Below are 16,956 nucleotides of genomic sequence, written 5' to 3'. Positions count from 1 at the left end.
ATTTGGCAGTGGCAAGTCGCCCGAAACTTGACGATCATGAAACGTTAAAAAATTTGTCGTCATTCGTAATTTTCGATTCAAACTTGCTTGAAATATGAAACTTTAGTGAAATACTACTCTTGCAGTGGTTATTAGTAAACCACTAGTGTTTACTGGTGGAATTCCAACTCGTGTATCGATTAAGGACATGGGAATCAAGAAGCAACAGAGGACGATGACCTGGCCATCGAGTACGAATACCTGGACTTGGACGTCGATGAAGTCCTTTCGCAGCATGTTCAAACTCTCAAAGCTGCAGCTTACGAGTTGTGCCTCGAAGTCACGAGGTATGATAAAAAACCTACACCGCGAAAGCAGACCTGAGTTGTCTCTGTGAAATGTGACCGATCGAGACACTAAGTTTCGTTCTCGGGTCCAGAAAAGTTATGTAAGAATTTAGCTGAAATGCGCTGATTTTTCAAACATTTCAGTGCAAAAACCTTTTAAAAAAATGGGCTGAAATGTGCTGAATGCTCTGAAACTTTGCAAGAAACACGCTGAAAATCACTCATTTTTCAAAAAATAGCGCTGACTGAGACGCGAAGTGCTAGCCGTTAATTTTCACTCAATTCACTGCGCCGTTGATTCCTGTCACCTTTCCATTAAATTGTTCCGACCCCACTTGTGGGGGGAGGAACTATATACTCAAATGGGTTCTTTTTGTTCAGTCAATTTTGGCCGATCGATATCTTCATCGTAGAGGAATGTTAGTGGTATCATGAAAAAGCTCATCCAGCGTAGAATTCGAAATTAAAATGATTTTCTTGAATTTTGTTATTTTCGAAGAGTTATCGAGGTTTAAAATTTCATGTGAACACGGGATATTCGGTTCAATTTTGTTCACTCTTATCAAAATTATTGATGAATTAACATTTTTTCGATGAAAATTTTAATTCAAAATTGCATTTCAAACCACAAAATAAATCAATTTTCTGTTCCTAAGATGAAAGACAAAAAAGACCTTTTCTGGTCTCATAGGAAAGTTTAAAATAAAAAATCGGATTCTATTTGAGAGCTTTTTTGAAAATTTTGCATATTTTTTTGTTTTTTCAAGTCTCCTAGAGAGTTTTCATCTTTCATATTGAGGTTCCGTTAATTACAAACCTCATATACAATCAAATTAAGCCCAATGAACAAAAAGTTCAATTCCAAGGAATCGGTCATGTTTTTTGTAATTTAAAATGAAATTTTGATTTTTTTTGAGGTTTTACTAAAATTTTGGAATCCTATGGCATAAATTCATGGACTACAAGTTAAATAGGTTTCGTAATGTTTTGAGTGGACAGCTAATGGCTGCTGAGACTTCGAAAATTTTTTTTTGAATTTTTTTGTTAAAATTAACTAATGTTAAGCTTGTTTTTCTGAACTGTAAGCCAGTCACAGTAATGACAGGGCCCCTTTTTTTTCTACTGTAACCAAAGTTCTTACGGTTACCGGTTTTATGTTCTATCTATTGGGTATATGACTTCAATGCCACAAGATTTTAATTTTTTTTTGGACATTTCGTTTTAATGGGTCTTTTTGAAATCTAGTCACATTATGCTAATATTGTTGGCTCCCATTGTTTTAGCGAAGACATTCAATGGAACATTGATAAAAATATCATAGAAAAAAACTTATGTTTGAAATGGCTCCAACACTTTTTTCTCGCACTTTTCTACAGAAGTTTTGGTTTTTGCCTGTATTTGTTTTTTTCATAGTCATGAGAATAATTGTGATGTCTTATTAACTACCTGTGCATGATAAACATCCTTGTACTCACATCAAGGCATAGCTGAAGGTTTTTAATCACTTCCATTGAAAGCTTTTGAATTTGAGGTCTGTTAAAACTTTAAAAAAAATTTGAATTGCTTTTGAATATAAATCAATCTTATGCTCCTTTTCTTGCATTGTAAGTCAGTCTCAGTAATTAAAGAACCACTTTTTTTAAATTCATCAACAGTTTATCTAGTTGTTGGTTTTATTTTCTAACTATTGTTATTATGACTTCAATGCCATAAGGTTTCAATTTGAAATTTTATCCTGTTATCCTAATATTAGTGGCTCCCATTGATTTACAAATGAAGTTCAATGGATCACAGTTAAATTTTTCAGAGAAAAACTTATGGTTTAAATGGCTTCGACACTTTCTTCTCGCACTTTTCAACGAGAATTTTTGGTTTTTGTCTTTATTTGTTGTCTTTTTTCATTATCATAAGATATATTGTGATGTCTTATTGGTTTCCTATGCCTGAAAAACAACCTTGTACTCACTTCGTGGCATAATTGAGCGTGTTTATTGGCCTCCGTTGAAAAATATTGAATTTAATGCATTAAAAAATTTTTTGAAAAGTTTATTTTGAACATTAATCAATTTTAAACCTATTTAGCTGTAAGTCATGTCGGTAAATACAGAACTCCTCCTATTTCTATTTAAACAAAAATTTATCTAGTTAGCGGTTTCATCTTCTAACTATTGGTTTTTTGACTTCAAAGCACGAGTTTTCATAATTTTTTTTAAAATTTTTGTATATGTTTTTTTTTCGTTATTTTGGTTCCTTTTGCAATCTCATAACATTATGCTAATATAAAAAATTAAAATGTCTAGAGATAATCTATGGTACCTTGTCTCATTTTCGATGTGCTGTATAGTTAGGAAAAGGTAAATTTGTGTTGTTGAGATTTTTTCTGATTGCATTTTAACGTTGTTACTAGGTGCTTTTAAATTTAGATATTGAGCCTCTGCCGTGAAATTTTGTTCTTGCTTATTTTGTTGTTTGTTGTTTTTTCTCGTAGTCTTGTGAATGGCAGATCTCGTGAGTGCTGTAATGAGGCATGGCATTATGCAATTCAATTAGTAGTTAGATTTTGCAACAATTAAGTCATAAATGTAGATGAGCTCGGGTCAGAACATCATGTGCAAACGCACATTAACGAGCCTCCTTGTTTGATTTTATTCTAAAAAAGTCAAGGAAGAAAAGCGCTGAAATTATGTAAGAAATTATGTAACAAATCTCAGCCCGGGTTCGCCGTGTTAATATAAATGATTTATGAGACTTTTCAGAACTTTGAGTACTTCAGTTGCACTGAAAAGCTAACTATATTAATGGTAACCAAATTTCTCGAGGGCAACATCAGCCAAAGTCTTTTTAGGTTTGCCGTTTGCGACGTAATGGTCGCTGATATGGTAGGTTAGAAATGGGCTACAAAAACAAAAAGGGCTCAATTTCAACAAAAAAATATTGTAAGTTGAATATATACACATCTTTTTTCAGACTAAAACCTTTGTGCATATATAGGACTACCAAAAATTTTGTCTAAATATAACGCCGGAGTTTTATCAACATTTTTTCTCATGCCAATTTTTAAAAATTAGTTTTAACTGTAGATAGCAGTGCTTAATTTACTCCAAAACTATTATATTTTGATCTCGTTTGTGTGCTGCTTTGCGCTCTTTTGATTTTTGTTTTTTTTTAGGCCGATGCACGAACAGCACAACCACTTCATAGAACAAATTGGCTGTTGTTGGTTCCAGTGTAATTACTATCTTGTACATGGCTACGATAGAATGTTTCTCAGTCCTCAGGAATACATAGAAAAACTTACAGACTACAGGTAGGAAATTAGTTTCTCTAACTTAAATAAATGTTACCCGGAAGGAGTTTTCATTTTTGCTCAGTATTTCTCCGGTGAAATACAAGCCTTAAATTATTAAATCAGTTCTGATCACGTCTTTGTTCAGGTCCTAAGACTTGTGATGACTGGACAAGACTTGTTCAAGACTTTTGGAGTCTAAGTCAAGTTTTGATCGAGACTTTAAAAGTCATGAAAATTGCGCAATTAATAAACTAAGTAGACTTTTGAGAACACCTTGTTGATAATCAGTGCATTTAAAAATTAGCTAAATTTCGTCCAGTTTTATACGGGAAATTTGTTTATCTGACAAAAACTGTTTCTAACGTGCGCATCTATTAGTTTAAAATGTCCCATGGGAACCAAGTTTTTTTCAATGGGTGGAAAAGATGGGCCTTCACTAGTTTAATTAAGCAATATCAAAAGTTTTTCAATCAACGTCAAGTGAAATATGTGAATATGTTCGCATTTTCTTGTGCTTTTCACTTGACTATGCAAGGTTTTGAAGGCAAGCCATCATAAATTGCAGCCTTTTTTGACTTGCCGAGACTAAAAAATGATTCAAAACGTGCCCAGAGTAAAAATGACAAGATTAGAGCTTTGATACAGTAATGATCCTAGAAAAGCGACTTCAGGGAGTCAGCACTGATTAGGACTTATTATGAGACAAAACTCAACACTAATCAATGAGACATTAAATAAATTTGGTATCTATACCAATATTAGAAGATTAATATTAGAAATTGGACTCAAAATATTAAAGAGTTTTCAGAATTTCACTAGCTGAAACTGTTGCCAGTGGATTTAAGGGGAAAAACACGGGGAAATGGATCATTTTTTTCTGATCAATGGCGACGGGGAGCGCAAAAGTTCAGTATAGTAAAAATAATTCTATAACATTGCTGAAATAAAAGCTTTTTTTGTTGGTGGTGAAACATTTACCGGAAAAGCTTCAATTTAAATCTTTGGAAAAACAATTGTATTTTAAGCAGTACTTTTACATTGTGTAAAAGTAATTTGAATAGCTTATTTTTTCTAATATGCGTGCTAATTTAGCAACGCAACACTAAGAGTCAAGTTTTCCACATTTTTCTATCCGTGCCTCTTTCTGTTTTCCGCTGTTTTGTAAAAGGTTTCCGCTGTTCTGAATATCTAAAGCAATTATAAAAGCACAGGAGAGGAAAATGTGAAAAAATCTAGCTTTTTGGTAAAAAGATCTCTAATTTGTTTTAACAAACATCAGATAATCCTCGACTGTGTACACTGATAAGATCACTTCCCGGATTCAGATATGACACTTTTAACAAATCTCCCAAATCACGCTAACATTTATATTATGCAGCAACTGTTGTTTGGTTTTTTAATTGGTTTTAGATTCACTCTTAATCTCTAGTTATAACACAAATGGAAAATTAGATCTTTTTGATCATTAAGAAAAAAAAGTTATTGCATTGTCCGATTGAACCAGAACATTTTGAAAAAAACAAGAGAGTTGGAATTTAACATCTATCTTGCGTTTTTATCGAAAAAAAATGTCTCCTATTATTGTTCTTTTTAAATACAAAAAGTTATGGAAGTTCTGTAGAAGTTCAATTCACCAGCAAAAAAAAACTCATTTTTCCGTTTCCTATGGAGATAAATTTCTTCTGTATTCACAGTGAAGAGAACAAAACATTGAATTTGATTGAGGCATACTTCAGTACGAGATGCAACAGGAATGTGATAACAAAAGTGGGCTTTGGCAAAGGAGATCTGGTGCGAAGGGATTACTATCTGTATGGAACTAGAGCACACAGGTAAGTTATAATAGTTTTCAATCTGTTCGTGATGCATTTTCGGACTCAGCTAATTTCATAAATTGAGCATTTATTGTTGCAGTCTTCACAACATAAGTATCACCCCCAAATAATCTTTATCAATTAGTAGCGTAATCACAGTTCACCAATTCAGTTCTTTTTGATTGATTTTTTATTATGCATGAGCTAATTGGAAGACAACATTTATCAAATATAACGCAATTATTCTTTTTCAAAACTCTAATTTAATGACTGGTTTTTACATAGCTGATTACGGTGAAAAAATTCCTTCTTTTCAAACAAAATGCACATAAGTCGAACACCATTTGAAATGTATGCGTAATTATATTTCACGTATGTTCCAATGAAAATGCAAAAAGGAAAACAACCAATAAATGATAGATCTTAACTGAAAAGGTCATTTACCCACACCTAGTAGTAAATCACAACGAACTTTAGAACGTTATCAGTACTGATTGGGGTCACATTTTGCCCCGAATTTCTCTAATTTAGACTCTCAATGGAAGCCGGATTCAGACAATAATTTTTCTCTGATTCAGATTTTGATTCCGACTCTGAATCAGGCTCTAAATTAGGCTCTATTTTTTTATTCAGACTCTGATGTTTATCTTTACTAGGTAAAATTCATTACTGAGCTCGGGAGCCAATTGAGGTTATACTATTGCTTTTGCTGTCAGGTCATTAAAGAATGCAAATTCATACAATGCCAGTGAAAATTGAAGAATTATATCAAAAATAGAGCAAAATTTTCTCGGAAAGTTTTCGAATTTCGAGATTTTGCAGTATTGTCTGTCTGGTATTTGCTCCTCTTTTTTCATTCTGGGCTTGAGATTGGCAGTGGCGGAGATGGTAAAGTGGTATATGGGAGCACTGATACAGTACGACAAGAAAACGTACTTGGAAATCTTTAAATAATGACAGTTTTCTTCAAAATAAAACATTCTGAAGAACTCTTCTGCAGATTTACAGTTCACATACCGCTACCGTCCAGAACTGCTGAAAAAAATTACCTTTTTGATATAATGATGACTTTTTTTAAAAAAAAGATTATTCTGACATAATGTTTTGCTGATTCACAGTTCACAGCGCCAATGCAGTCGGCTCTAAACCAAAAATCCAAGAACAAAACGCAATATATTACGTTACCATTAAAGCCCTATTTCAAAACCGATAGATGGGAAATTTGTAGCTTCTTGAAGAGGTGACATTTTTCAAAGAAAGGAGCAGTTACGTTCTTTACGAAACGAGATTTCCAGTTTGCAACTTGGCACAACTTTTTTAGTTTTAAAATTTCCTATTCTGAGTACATAAAAATCTTGATGGGTATAATTTTAAAATTGATTATCATCTCAACTTCAAAACAATTACGGCTATTTTTACTAAGTCTTTTTATTAATTGGCTGAAATTTCGGTTGCGGTCATTTGCAATTGATTGATACGCGAAAACTGTGTGATTATTTATGTGGACTTTCCTTTTTCCTTTGTGTCAGCGACCTTTTTTTCTGATTTTTGTTTTTCCCATATCAAATGAGTTTGTTTAAAATGATTGATCTGAAAGCATTGTTCGAATGAAGTATGCAATTGTTACGAAAACTTAAATAGGGAAAAGTTATCAGCGAAAATTCCTGAGAATACTCTTTCGTTGACACCGATGTAGGTCGACAAAATTAACAATGTCCTGTTGTCTTACTTCAGAAAATTTCAACAAAACCAGTATCAATTTGTTTCATCACAGAAGATCATCTCAGCAAAACAAAGATTCCTGTTTTTGCTGGCGTCCGGCTCCAAAACACAAAAAATTTGAAAAATCGGATGAGAAGTTTTGTGTGTGTGTGTATGTGTGTGTGCGGTGTTGACAAAAATTCATGAATTTGGGTCTGATTCAGAGTCATTTGAGAGACACATTCTGTGCTTTGTTCTGATTCGGAGAAAGTCAGAGAACACTGATTCCAAATTGGCTCAGATTCAGAGAGGTTTCAGAATCGATACAGAAGCTATTCTGAAATCGCTGTGAAAAGTATTGATGTTCACTGGCCGATAAGTACGGAAGGGTTAATGCTAGATTTATACACTTCGATTATTTTGCCAACAAGCGTCAAAAAGAAGAACAGGGATCTGTCGTTCTAATAGTGCCCAATTTTTGTGAAGGGTGAAAAAAAAATTAACTGGAATTTCAGTCTAATTGTTACCCCTTAAGTTATTAGAAATTGGTTTCCGCCAAATCGATTGTTCACATTGAAAAAAAATTGAAAGCTTGTTGTTGTTGCAAAATTGCTAGGTTTTTTTGTTAGTCTTGGCTATGACTCAATAAAAAAAGTAGGTAGCTGTATCTAGTGTCAACATTTGCCTCCTAATTAAACCATTTTTCATCGCATCAAAAAGATCAGCAATTTCAATGTATGTCGTTATTCGTCACAGTTGGTAGGCGAACAACCATGCTACCACTAAGCTTTTTTGTTTCTAGACAAGCCTAAATGTGTCTCAACAATTGAAACAAATTATTGGAACATGATGTTTTCAGTGACAAGATGCTGGCAAATGTTTAGCAGTAAACTTTTTGAGTAGCAGGATAAATTTTTTGCATAATTATTGAATAAATATTACTATATTTAAACTGAATTTGAACAGGCGCAAGGACCTGGAGATCATCTTGTTTGATGTTTGATATCTACTAATCTCAAAGTTTTATATTTGAAAATTTAATATTTCTCTTTATAAAATAAGTAATTGTCCTTGTCACATATCCATTTTTCCTTTCGGTGCTTATTCAGGGTGAAAACCCTATAAATTAAGCGTAATATTTTCATTCCGTTTTCAACTGTCTGTACTTTCCAAACTTTTTCAGTGCTCCTATTTTTCCACACCAAATACTTTTCACTGCGCGGATTGAATCTGCTCTAATGTAAAGCCTTGATATATGCAAAATATGACACTACCTCTAAGAAGAAAAAAACAGTCTTATCTTAAACTCTTCTTCAGTTTATACACACATGCACACCTACAAAAAAGATGGTATTATAGGTATCAGGTGTTTTTATATTTCTTGCAATTTAAATAGGATTAAAATTTTCTCATTCGTTTGGTAGTTACAACGATATTGACCATTCCCCAGTGATTGTGGAATTTTTATCGTGTAAGATCTGACAAATTTCTAACAAAGCCATCTTGCTAATAGCCTGTAAGGTGATGCATCTTCTTATCAGATCTGAGAAGACCTTTATCAGATCTTATGCGATAAAAATTCCTCTTATAAGATCTTACACGATAAAAATTGCTCTTAAAAGATCTTACACAATAAAAATTCCTCTTACGAGATTTTAGACGATAAAAAATCCTCCTATAAGATCTTACAAGATAAAAACTCCTTTTATCAGATCTTACACGATAAAAATTCCTCTTATAAGATCTTACACGATAAAAATTTCCTCTTATATAAATTCCTGAAGTATGGTTTATTCTTCATATTGAAGACAATTTAGAGTTGCTCTCAAGCAGTAGCCGAAAAGCTACAGCATGCAACACTTAAGTGTCAGAGCAACAAAGAGAAAATTATCTTATACTGTCTTGTAAGATTTATAAGATATTATAAAAAAGATTATTTGAGTGGCAGGGGCTTTCTCCGAAGCGGTGATTATCAAACTGGGCAGATTTTTTTTTCGAAGACCAAAACTATCTTGGATTGCTAAGCTTAGCCATAGTACCCAGTTAAGACTCACACTAAAATTGCCGCCAAAAGGGAATCAACAAGCATTTTTTTGTTTCATAATTGGTTAGCTGACCGATTTTTTTTTTACATTCATAGGACCTTGACTACGTTATACGATTATATTGACAAAAATAAATCAAGTCATATCAGATCTTACACGATAAAAATTCCGTCTTATCAGATCTTACACAATAAAAATTCTGATAAGAAGAATGATTATCTTATAAGATGTCTTATCAGAACTCAAACGATAAAAATTCTGATAAGAGGAATGTTTATCTTTTAAGATGTCTTATCATATCTTACACGATAAAAATTCCTCATACGAGATTTTTTATCGTGTGAGGTCTGATAAGAGGGATTTTTATCGTGTAAGATCTGATAATATCTTACACGATAAAAATTCTTAGTCAGCATCTTATCAGATCTTACACGATAAAATTTCCACAATCACTGGGGTTTCTACAGCAGTTGCTAAACTTTTTTTGATGTGCTACCATTTCAATTGCTACCATTTCACGCCATCAAAATTATATCTTCTTTTTGACTAGTTTTTTTAATCGTTCACCTTCTTTTATTATTTTACCAACTTACATTTTTTCTTTTTTGAATAACACAGAACTCACGATTATTTTTAAAGAGGGTACCAGTTGCTCTATGGGATATGAATAAAGAAAGAGAAATAAATTAAAGGGAAAAAAGTTGATTCATTCAAGTTATTTTTTTACTGCGCTGATTGGCGCTGCTCTAATACTATACTTTCATATATGTAAAAATGGCACTACTTGAAGTTGCTGATTTCTTCTAGCTACATTATGAACCACGCAGCTGTGGGAAATGCTTCAAATTATAAACTTGGTATAATACACACATGGAAATTTTAAAAAGCCAAAAGTCTACAGTACAAGAAGTTACCCCAGGCCAGAACACTTTACTTGGCAAATTTCAGCTTTCAGCGAGTGCTTAAACTTTCATAAAAACATAGGTAAAAAATAGTAATGCTGGAAGAAATTGACGTAATCCAGATTTACAACTACAAATCTGTCTTTCTTTAGAAGTTTGCTATTATAGTAGCTTTCAACTGATAATAGCGAAGCTCTCCTATCTTCCTTCATTCGGGCTAATTGAAACAATTTTCCGTGGAAAATTGTTACAAAATATTGGTTTTCTGATAACTTCTATTTGCGGAAAAATGGTTTGTATACAGTGCCAAAAATTGACTTCGATGATTCAATTTCAAACATGAAAATTGTTTGTGTGTTTGAAGCACGTAGGTTTGATTATATGACTCAGCGACGTCATTTTGCTACACGGTTCTCGATAAACAGAAGTTTTTTTCAGTGATTGCAATCAGAGTCACGTAACCTATAACTTGAGCGCATTTCAAAATGCAGAAAGTTCATCAAAGTCAATTTCTGGCTAATTTTAGAGGAACTATGACAGTTTAGCTTTTTTTAGTAGATCTGAGGCATTTCACAACATGTAACGTTTTACAAACTGTTTGGGTTAACGAACTCTTATGTTTTTTTATCGGTTTGGCTATCCATACCTGCTGAGTTCTCTGGATGAATCGTTGGCTTACTGGTTCCCATATAACGATCCCAGGAGCCAACTCACATACTGGTGGTTCAAACACAACATTATATGCAGAGAGCAGCCCTGGATATGCCACAAATCCGGTGAATATTTGTTGAGATTTTGTAAAATTTAACAATCTGTTGCACTTTATTTAATTCTTATGATATGGGAGAAAAAATGAGCAGAAATAAAAATTACATTGTTCTGTAGTTTTAACTCTTAATCCCATTTCTTCGACTTATCTAGAATTCTTTTTTCTTAAGCAACCGGACAAAATTTAAAGTAATATCTGTTGAGGGCAATTTTTTAACAGTGTCTTTAGGAAGCACTCCCGGAACAAATTGGAATCAATAATGTGTCAGTTTTTAGCATAATTAACATCATTGGGGGAAAAAATTACCATTACGAAATTCCCTACTCAATTTTTAAAAGAACCAATTTCCAGAGCAGATATATGAGTGTGTGCTAATCGGTAATCAGCCTTTTGAACCCGCAGTTATTAATCTGAGGAACTTATATAGACTTCTCTAACAACAATAATTATTACAATTCAAAGAATTTGAAATGTATTGGGGCGCTGTGTTCCCCAGTGATTTTGGAATTTTTATCGTGTAAGATCTGATAAGATGCTGATTAAGAATTTTTATCTTGTAAGATCTGAGCAGATCTTACACGATAAAAACTCCTCTTATCAGAACTTACACGATTAAATTCTGTTAAGAGCAATTTTTATCGTGAAAGATCTTATAAGACATCTTATAAGATAAACGTTCCTCTTACCGGAATTTTTATCGTGTTAAATCTGATAAGATGGAATTTTTTATCGTGTAAGATCTGATAAGACGAAATTTTTATCGTGTAAGATCTTAAAAGACATGTTTTAATGATTTCAAAATAACCGTATAACATAGTCAAGTTCCTATGAAAGTAAAAAAAAAATCGATCAACTAACCAATTATGAAACAAAAAAAATGAGTGTTGATTCTGTTTTGGCGGCAGTTTTATTGTGAGTGTTAACTGGGTACTTTGACTAAATTTAGCAGTTCAAGATAGTTTCGGTCTTTGAAAAAAAAAATTTCAGCCTAGTTTGATAACCAGCGCTTCAGAGAAAGCCCTTGCCACTGGAATAACCCTTTTTACATTATCTTATAAGTCTTATAAGACAGTATAAAATACATTTCTCTTTGTTGCTCTGACGCTTAATTGTTGCATGCTGTAGCTTTTCGGCTACTGCTTGAAAGCAGCTCTGAATTATCTTCAATTTGAAGAGCATGCCATACTTCAAGAACTTTTAGAGTCATAGCTTTCAGAGTCAATTTTAGAGTCAATTTTATGCTAAATTGGATGTTTTTCGTGATGTACTCTGCTCATTTTTGGGCTAATTTTTACGATTTTTCTTACTATTGTTTTGTTTTACTGCCTCAAATGGGTATTGAGAAAACCCCTATTTCTTGAGCAGTTTTTAGTCGACACCTGGTTACAGTTTTGTGAATATGAAGCAGTTTTTGTTGAGAAATATGACGAAAAATGGCGAAAATGGAAACTACTTTTTTTAAAAATTTTTTGCTGTTTTTTGGGTTTTTTTCTGTTCTTTAGACAAGTTTCCTAACTTTTTATAATTTTTCTATTGTGCTGCGAGCTTCTGGATACCCTATTGGCTGAAAGGAATTTATCTTTGGATTTATAAGCTTTTGTAATATTAAAAAATTTTTTTGATTTTTTCCAGTCTGTTGGTGCATATTGATTGTAAGAGCTTTTTTTCATAATTTGGCTTCAAGTATTTCTAAAAAATTTACGTATGTGGTTTTATTAAGTACTACTTATTTGATGAAGTAATTTTAGCCGGGATTGTATTTTCGGAATCTAAGTTTATGACAAAATTTGATCAGATTTTTTAATCGTATTCTAACACATATTATTTTTTTTAAAAAACTTTTTGTTTTATGGTTTTGATTCAAGATAATCATAAACTAATGGAGGTACAATTTGTCTGATGAGCAGTTGGATGGCATTTAAATAGATTTCTACGTCGATTCGTTTCCGGATTTCTTCCGGCTATGTTTTTTTAATCAAATTGATTGGACTGAATTTTGAAGCGAGAAATGAAACACGTGAAAAAAATTGGATTGATTTTGTTGCAGAACAAAATGAAGAGTGAAGCAAAGAGAGAGTGGTTTTTTTTCATATCGCTGTTTTCTAGAGTGCGAGAAATTGAGGTGTGAAAAAAATTGCGAGCAAAACTTTTTGTTCACCTTCGGCATTTTAAAAGAGCTTTTGTTCATTTTTCTTGGTTAAGAGGTTTGGCTATGATTTTGTTTTAACTTGTCTGGTTTTGGTGCTGGTTCAAAGGTTTCCGAAAAATTATATGAACTTTAAGCTATTTCGGAGGTTTTTCACGTATCTTGCTGTTTCTCGGGCTAATTTTGCGTTTTTTTGACGATTGTTTTGTTTTACTGGCTCAAATGGGTATTGAATTAACCCCTTCTGCTGGATCGAATTTGAGATGACAATTGTTTACAGTTTTGTGAATATCAATCAATTTTTTGTTGAGAAATTTGACGAAAAAGGCAAAAATTGGAATTAATTTTCTTAATTTTTTGAAGTTTTTCTCATTTTTCTGTTTTATAGACAAATTTCTTAGTCTAATATGAGCTTTATGTCATTTTATGAGCATCTGGGTACCCTATTGGTTGAATGAAATTTTTCTTAGGATTTATATAGTTGTAATATTAAAAATCTATTAATTTTTTCCAGTTTTTAGTGCATGTTGATTGTAAGAGCCTTTTTTCATACTTTGGCTTCAAGTATTTTTTTAAAAAATCACCTAAGTGATTTTAGTAAGTACTAGTTTTTCGATGAAGTAATTTTAGCCGCGATAGTATTTTCGGATTCTAAGTTTATGACAAAATTTGATCAGATCTTTTAATCATATTCTAAAAGATTTGATTTTCTTGTTTTTACTTTCTGTTTTATGTTTCTGTTTCAAGATAATCATAAATTAGTGGAGCGCGTTTTGTTTGATGAGCAATTGGATGGCGTTGAAATAGATTTCCACTTCGAGTCGTTTCCGTAATTCTTCCGGGTATGTTATTTTAAAGATGTGTTAACACATTTTTCAATGACTTTAAAGCCCAGCGGGCATTAAGATTCATTAGAGGCCCAAAGTTGGTTTTAGTAGTCTTGTAAGCAGTTATATTAATGAATCTAATAGAATGGCTTTAATTTAAGTTTAATGGGTCATTTTTAGGAGTTTTTGGGCTCAAAATTGTGCAACTTCTCATGTTTTTGTGATTGTTCTGAGTAATTTGTTCCATTAGTCTTAGGTTGAAGTTTTTGAAAGTTGATGAGGCCTTTTGTGAGACAAAATTACTTGTTATGACCATTTTATGAGCTACATGTTTTGGTACTACAAACACGAACACGCAAAATGATACTAATTTTTTCAATTCTTTCAAGTTTTTGTTTTAAAGAATACTTGTCATTTTGTAATTTTCCATCTTCAGGGGCCAAAGAATCTCCTTTGAAGTTTATAATAGGGCACTGCTCAGTATCCAGTAACAAAAGATTGGTTTTCAACATTTTAATGTCTTGAATTTTAGTGTTTTTGATAAATAATCTGCAATTTTTTAAGGTTTCGTAAAGTTTTTTTTTCAATTTTTTGTATTTTTCCATACTCAAGTAAGTGAAAACCTATTCCACGGTCTAATAAAAAGCTACTGCATGATTTTTTGAATCAATGGGTTTGTTTTCAACAATTTATTTTTTCGAATCTTAGAAATTTTTTGATAAAACTTGCACTTTTATCAAATTATTTGTCTTTTATTCAGTTTTTTTTCTCCAGGTAGCTTTGCAGTAGCCAGGAATTGATAGTATGTTTTTAGATAGTTTCTATGGGGCATTTGAATTGTTTTTAAATATTTTAATAGAACGAACTTCTATTTTTTGAAATTTGAAATTTTGTCTAAAAATCATTGCCCATCGATCTTTGAGCCGATGAATTTTTTACTGGCTTCGAAACGTGTTACTGGATGGCCATTAGAGACACAGAAGTGATTCTGAAGATATTAATCTCACAACTTTTAGCAATATTTCTTTAAAATTTGCAACCGATTTCTTTTTAAAATAACTTTTCAGTCGTTTTCTATTTAATCAATCTTCTAGGGCCAATAAATTTTTTTCGGGTCTTGCAGATATAATATTGGACCGACTTCAAAAACAAAATTTGGTTTTAAAAATACTTTTGAAATAAGTATTTTTAAACGGGATCAATTTTGCCTATGGGATAAAAGCTTCAAATTTTGAAAAATGATCATATTTTTTTTAGTTTGTTTGATTCTTTTAGTTTCTCAATTTTTTGAGATGATATGTATGTGATTTGGCTGAAATTGTTCAATTGATCTGCTGGTCAGATTGAGTACTTCTAGGTTTTCCATTCGATTCTTTGAATTGTATTTCAGGACTTCGCATGCTGTAATTTTTACAATTCAAAGAACTTGATTTGTATTGGGGCAGTGTCTTTTTTTAAAGAACTGTTCACACAATTTAATGATTTTTGAAGTCAAAATGTAGTCGTGATTTTGGTCTTGCGGCGTAAAATTTTGGTTTTGCGGCGTGAAATTTTTTCGCTCTAATTTTAAATTAGGGTGAGAAAACGGTGTTTGAACAAAAATTCGATTTCTCGCTACTGGTTTTTTGTTCACATGGGGCAATTTCACTTTGATTTTTACTGTTTTTTTTTCAATTTTTTGGATCGGATTTTTTCTTAAATGGTTTTCCCAATCCATTCATAGTTCATTCTAGTCCTAGTTTTTGTTTCAACGAAATTTCCAATTCTCGCTAGTGGTTTTTTGTCCACATGTGGCATTTTGACATCGACTTTATTTTTTTAAATATTTTTTTGATCTGATTTTTTTAAGAAATGGTCTTTCTATTTCACTCATAGTCCGTTTCAGGTCTAGTTATTTGTTTAGTCAATGACAATTCTTTGAATTGTACGTCAGGACTTGTGTTGCTATGTTTTTTAATTCGTGCACAATTAACAAGCTGAAAACTGTGAAAATGCAAATACTTATATACTCGTTCAAGAACCTGCTTAATAAACAATGAAATTTCCCTTCTTTCTCATTTTTCATCAATATTGCATCAAATCACTCCAAACTTATTGTTTTTTGTGAGTAATTATTTGTTGTGATTACAGAAACTTTGGTTCTAGCTTTTATTTTCAAGTAGTTGGTCAACTTGTACAGAAACAAATCGGACATATCTTATAGGTCCAGCTATGCTGAATATCCTAAAGTTTAGATTCGCTATTTATAATTTCTACATTTAGGTGAAAAAGACTCCGCAAGTGAACTTCCAAAGGGACAGTTGGAGTCAAATATAGATCAACAGGAAACTGTACAAGAGATCGTTTACAAAATGGGATGTGAAATCTGTTAAACGCTGTAAATATAGACTAATTTATTTATTTCAACTATGCTTTTCTATATCACCGATTCACTGAGAGAGGTGCATTTTAGTCCTAATGTGATCAAAACAATTCGAAATTGATTCAGGATGACAGAGAAAAAAATCTGCGAAAAAATAACTAAAATGATTGAAATTGAAGAAAATCGGCCCCTATTGCTCACTCATTTTAATACTTGTGATAGAATATCTGGATTTCAACAAACTGGCTAAGATTCCGAAACACTTTTGTATATTAGCATTTGGAAAAATTTGGAAGAGACTCCGAAATGTGTAATTTGATCGAAGAATTTCATTAGAATTTTACAACAAGATCACGACCCCGTTTTTAGATTACGGTAACCATTGAAAGTATATTTTTGTGAGAGTAAGCAAATCTAGTTGAAATTGGCTCCAATCTAAGTATATTTGCCACAACTATCAGCGACATTACCTAGCCAATCCTACAAATTTAGCGGAATCCACGTTTGCGAAGAAGAGTGTCAATATTTTGTCACCTCATCTCGCGTGGGATAAAATTGGTTAAAGTGGACAAGATTGATAAGACAAACTGCGGACTATGGTTACAAAATTCCGTCACAGATCTTAAAAATCACGTTTTTGTGTCGCAAATGTCCGCAATTTGTGGGCTTGGGAATCGTCATCAATGTTCGCAATTTTGAGCAGTATTTTTCTAAGCTAATCTCTAAATATAAATTTATACGGCGCTCTGAATTGGGTTCGCGGCCATTGCTTAAT

At 32.4% G+C, this 16,956-nt stretch overlaps 1 protein-coding gene across 3 annotated transcripts in view; it reads left to right on the top strand.

Moving 5' to 3' along the window:
- LOC142340855 (uncharacterized) overlaps positions 1 to 16,253 on the top strand; it is a 50,746-nt gene extending 34,493 nt beyond the window's left edge. The window contains exons 3-7 of one of the 3 annotated variants that reach the window (XM_075391596.1): positions 185 to 326; positions 3,496 to 3,633; positions 5,352 to 5,449; positions 10,710 to 10,853; positions 16,082 to 16,253. In XM_075391596.1, coding sequence (XP_075247711.1) covers positions 185 to 326; positions 3,496 to 3,633; positions 5,352 to 5,449; positions 10,710 to 10,853; positions 16,082 to 16,191 — 632 coding nt within the window. In that variant the 3' untranslated portion in view covers positions 16,192 to 16,253. Of the gene's footprint in view, positions 1 to 184; positions 327 to 3,495; positions 3,634 to 5,309; positions 5,450 to 10,709; positions 10,854 to 16,081 lie in introns of all 3 variants that reach the window. The other 2 variants (XM_075391595.1, XM_075391597.1) reach the window with 2 other exon arrangements.
- The last annotated feature ends 703 nt before the right edge of the window (positions 16,254 to 16,956 follow it).

This window comes from Convolutriloba macropyga, chromosome 6 (assembly GCF_964194025.1).
Source record: "Convolutriloba macropyga chromosome 6, txConMacr16.3, whole genome shotgun sequence".
NCBI lineage: Eukaryota > Metazoa > Xenacoelomorpha > Acoela > Convolutidae > Convolutriloba > Convolutriloba macropyga.
This window is presented reverse-complemented; position numbering and strand designations above follow the sequence as displayed.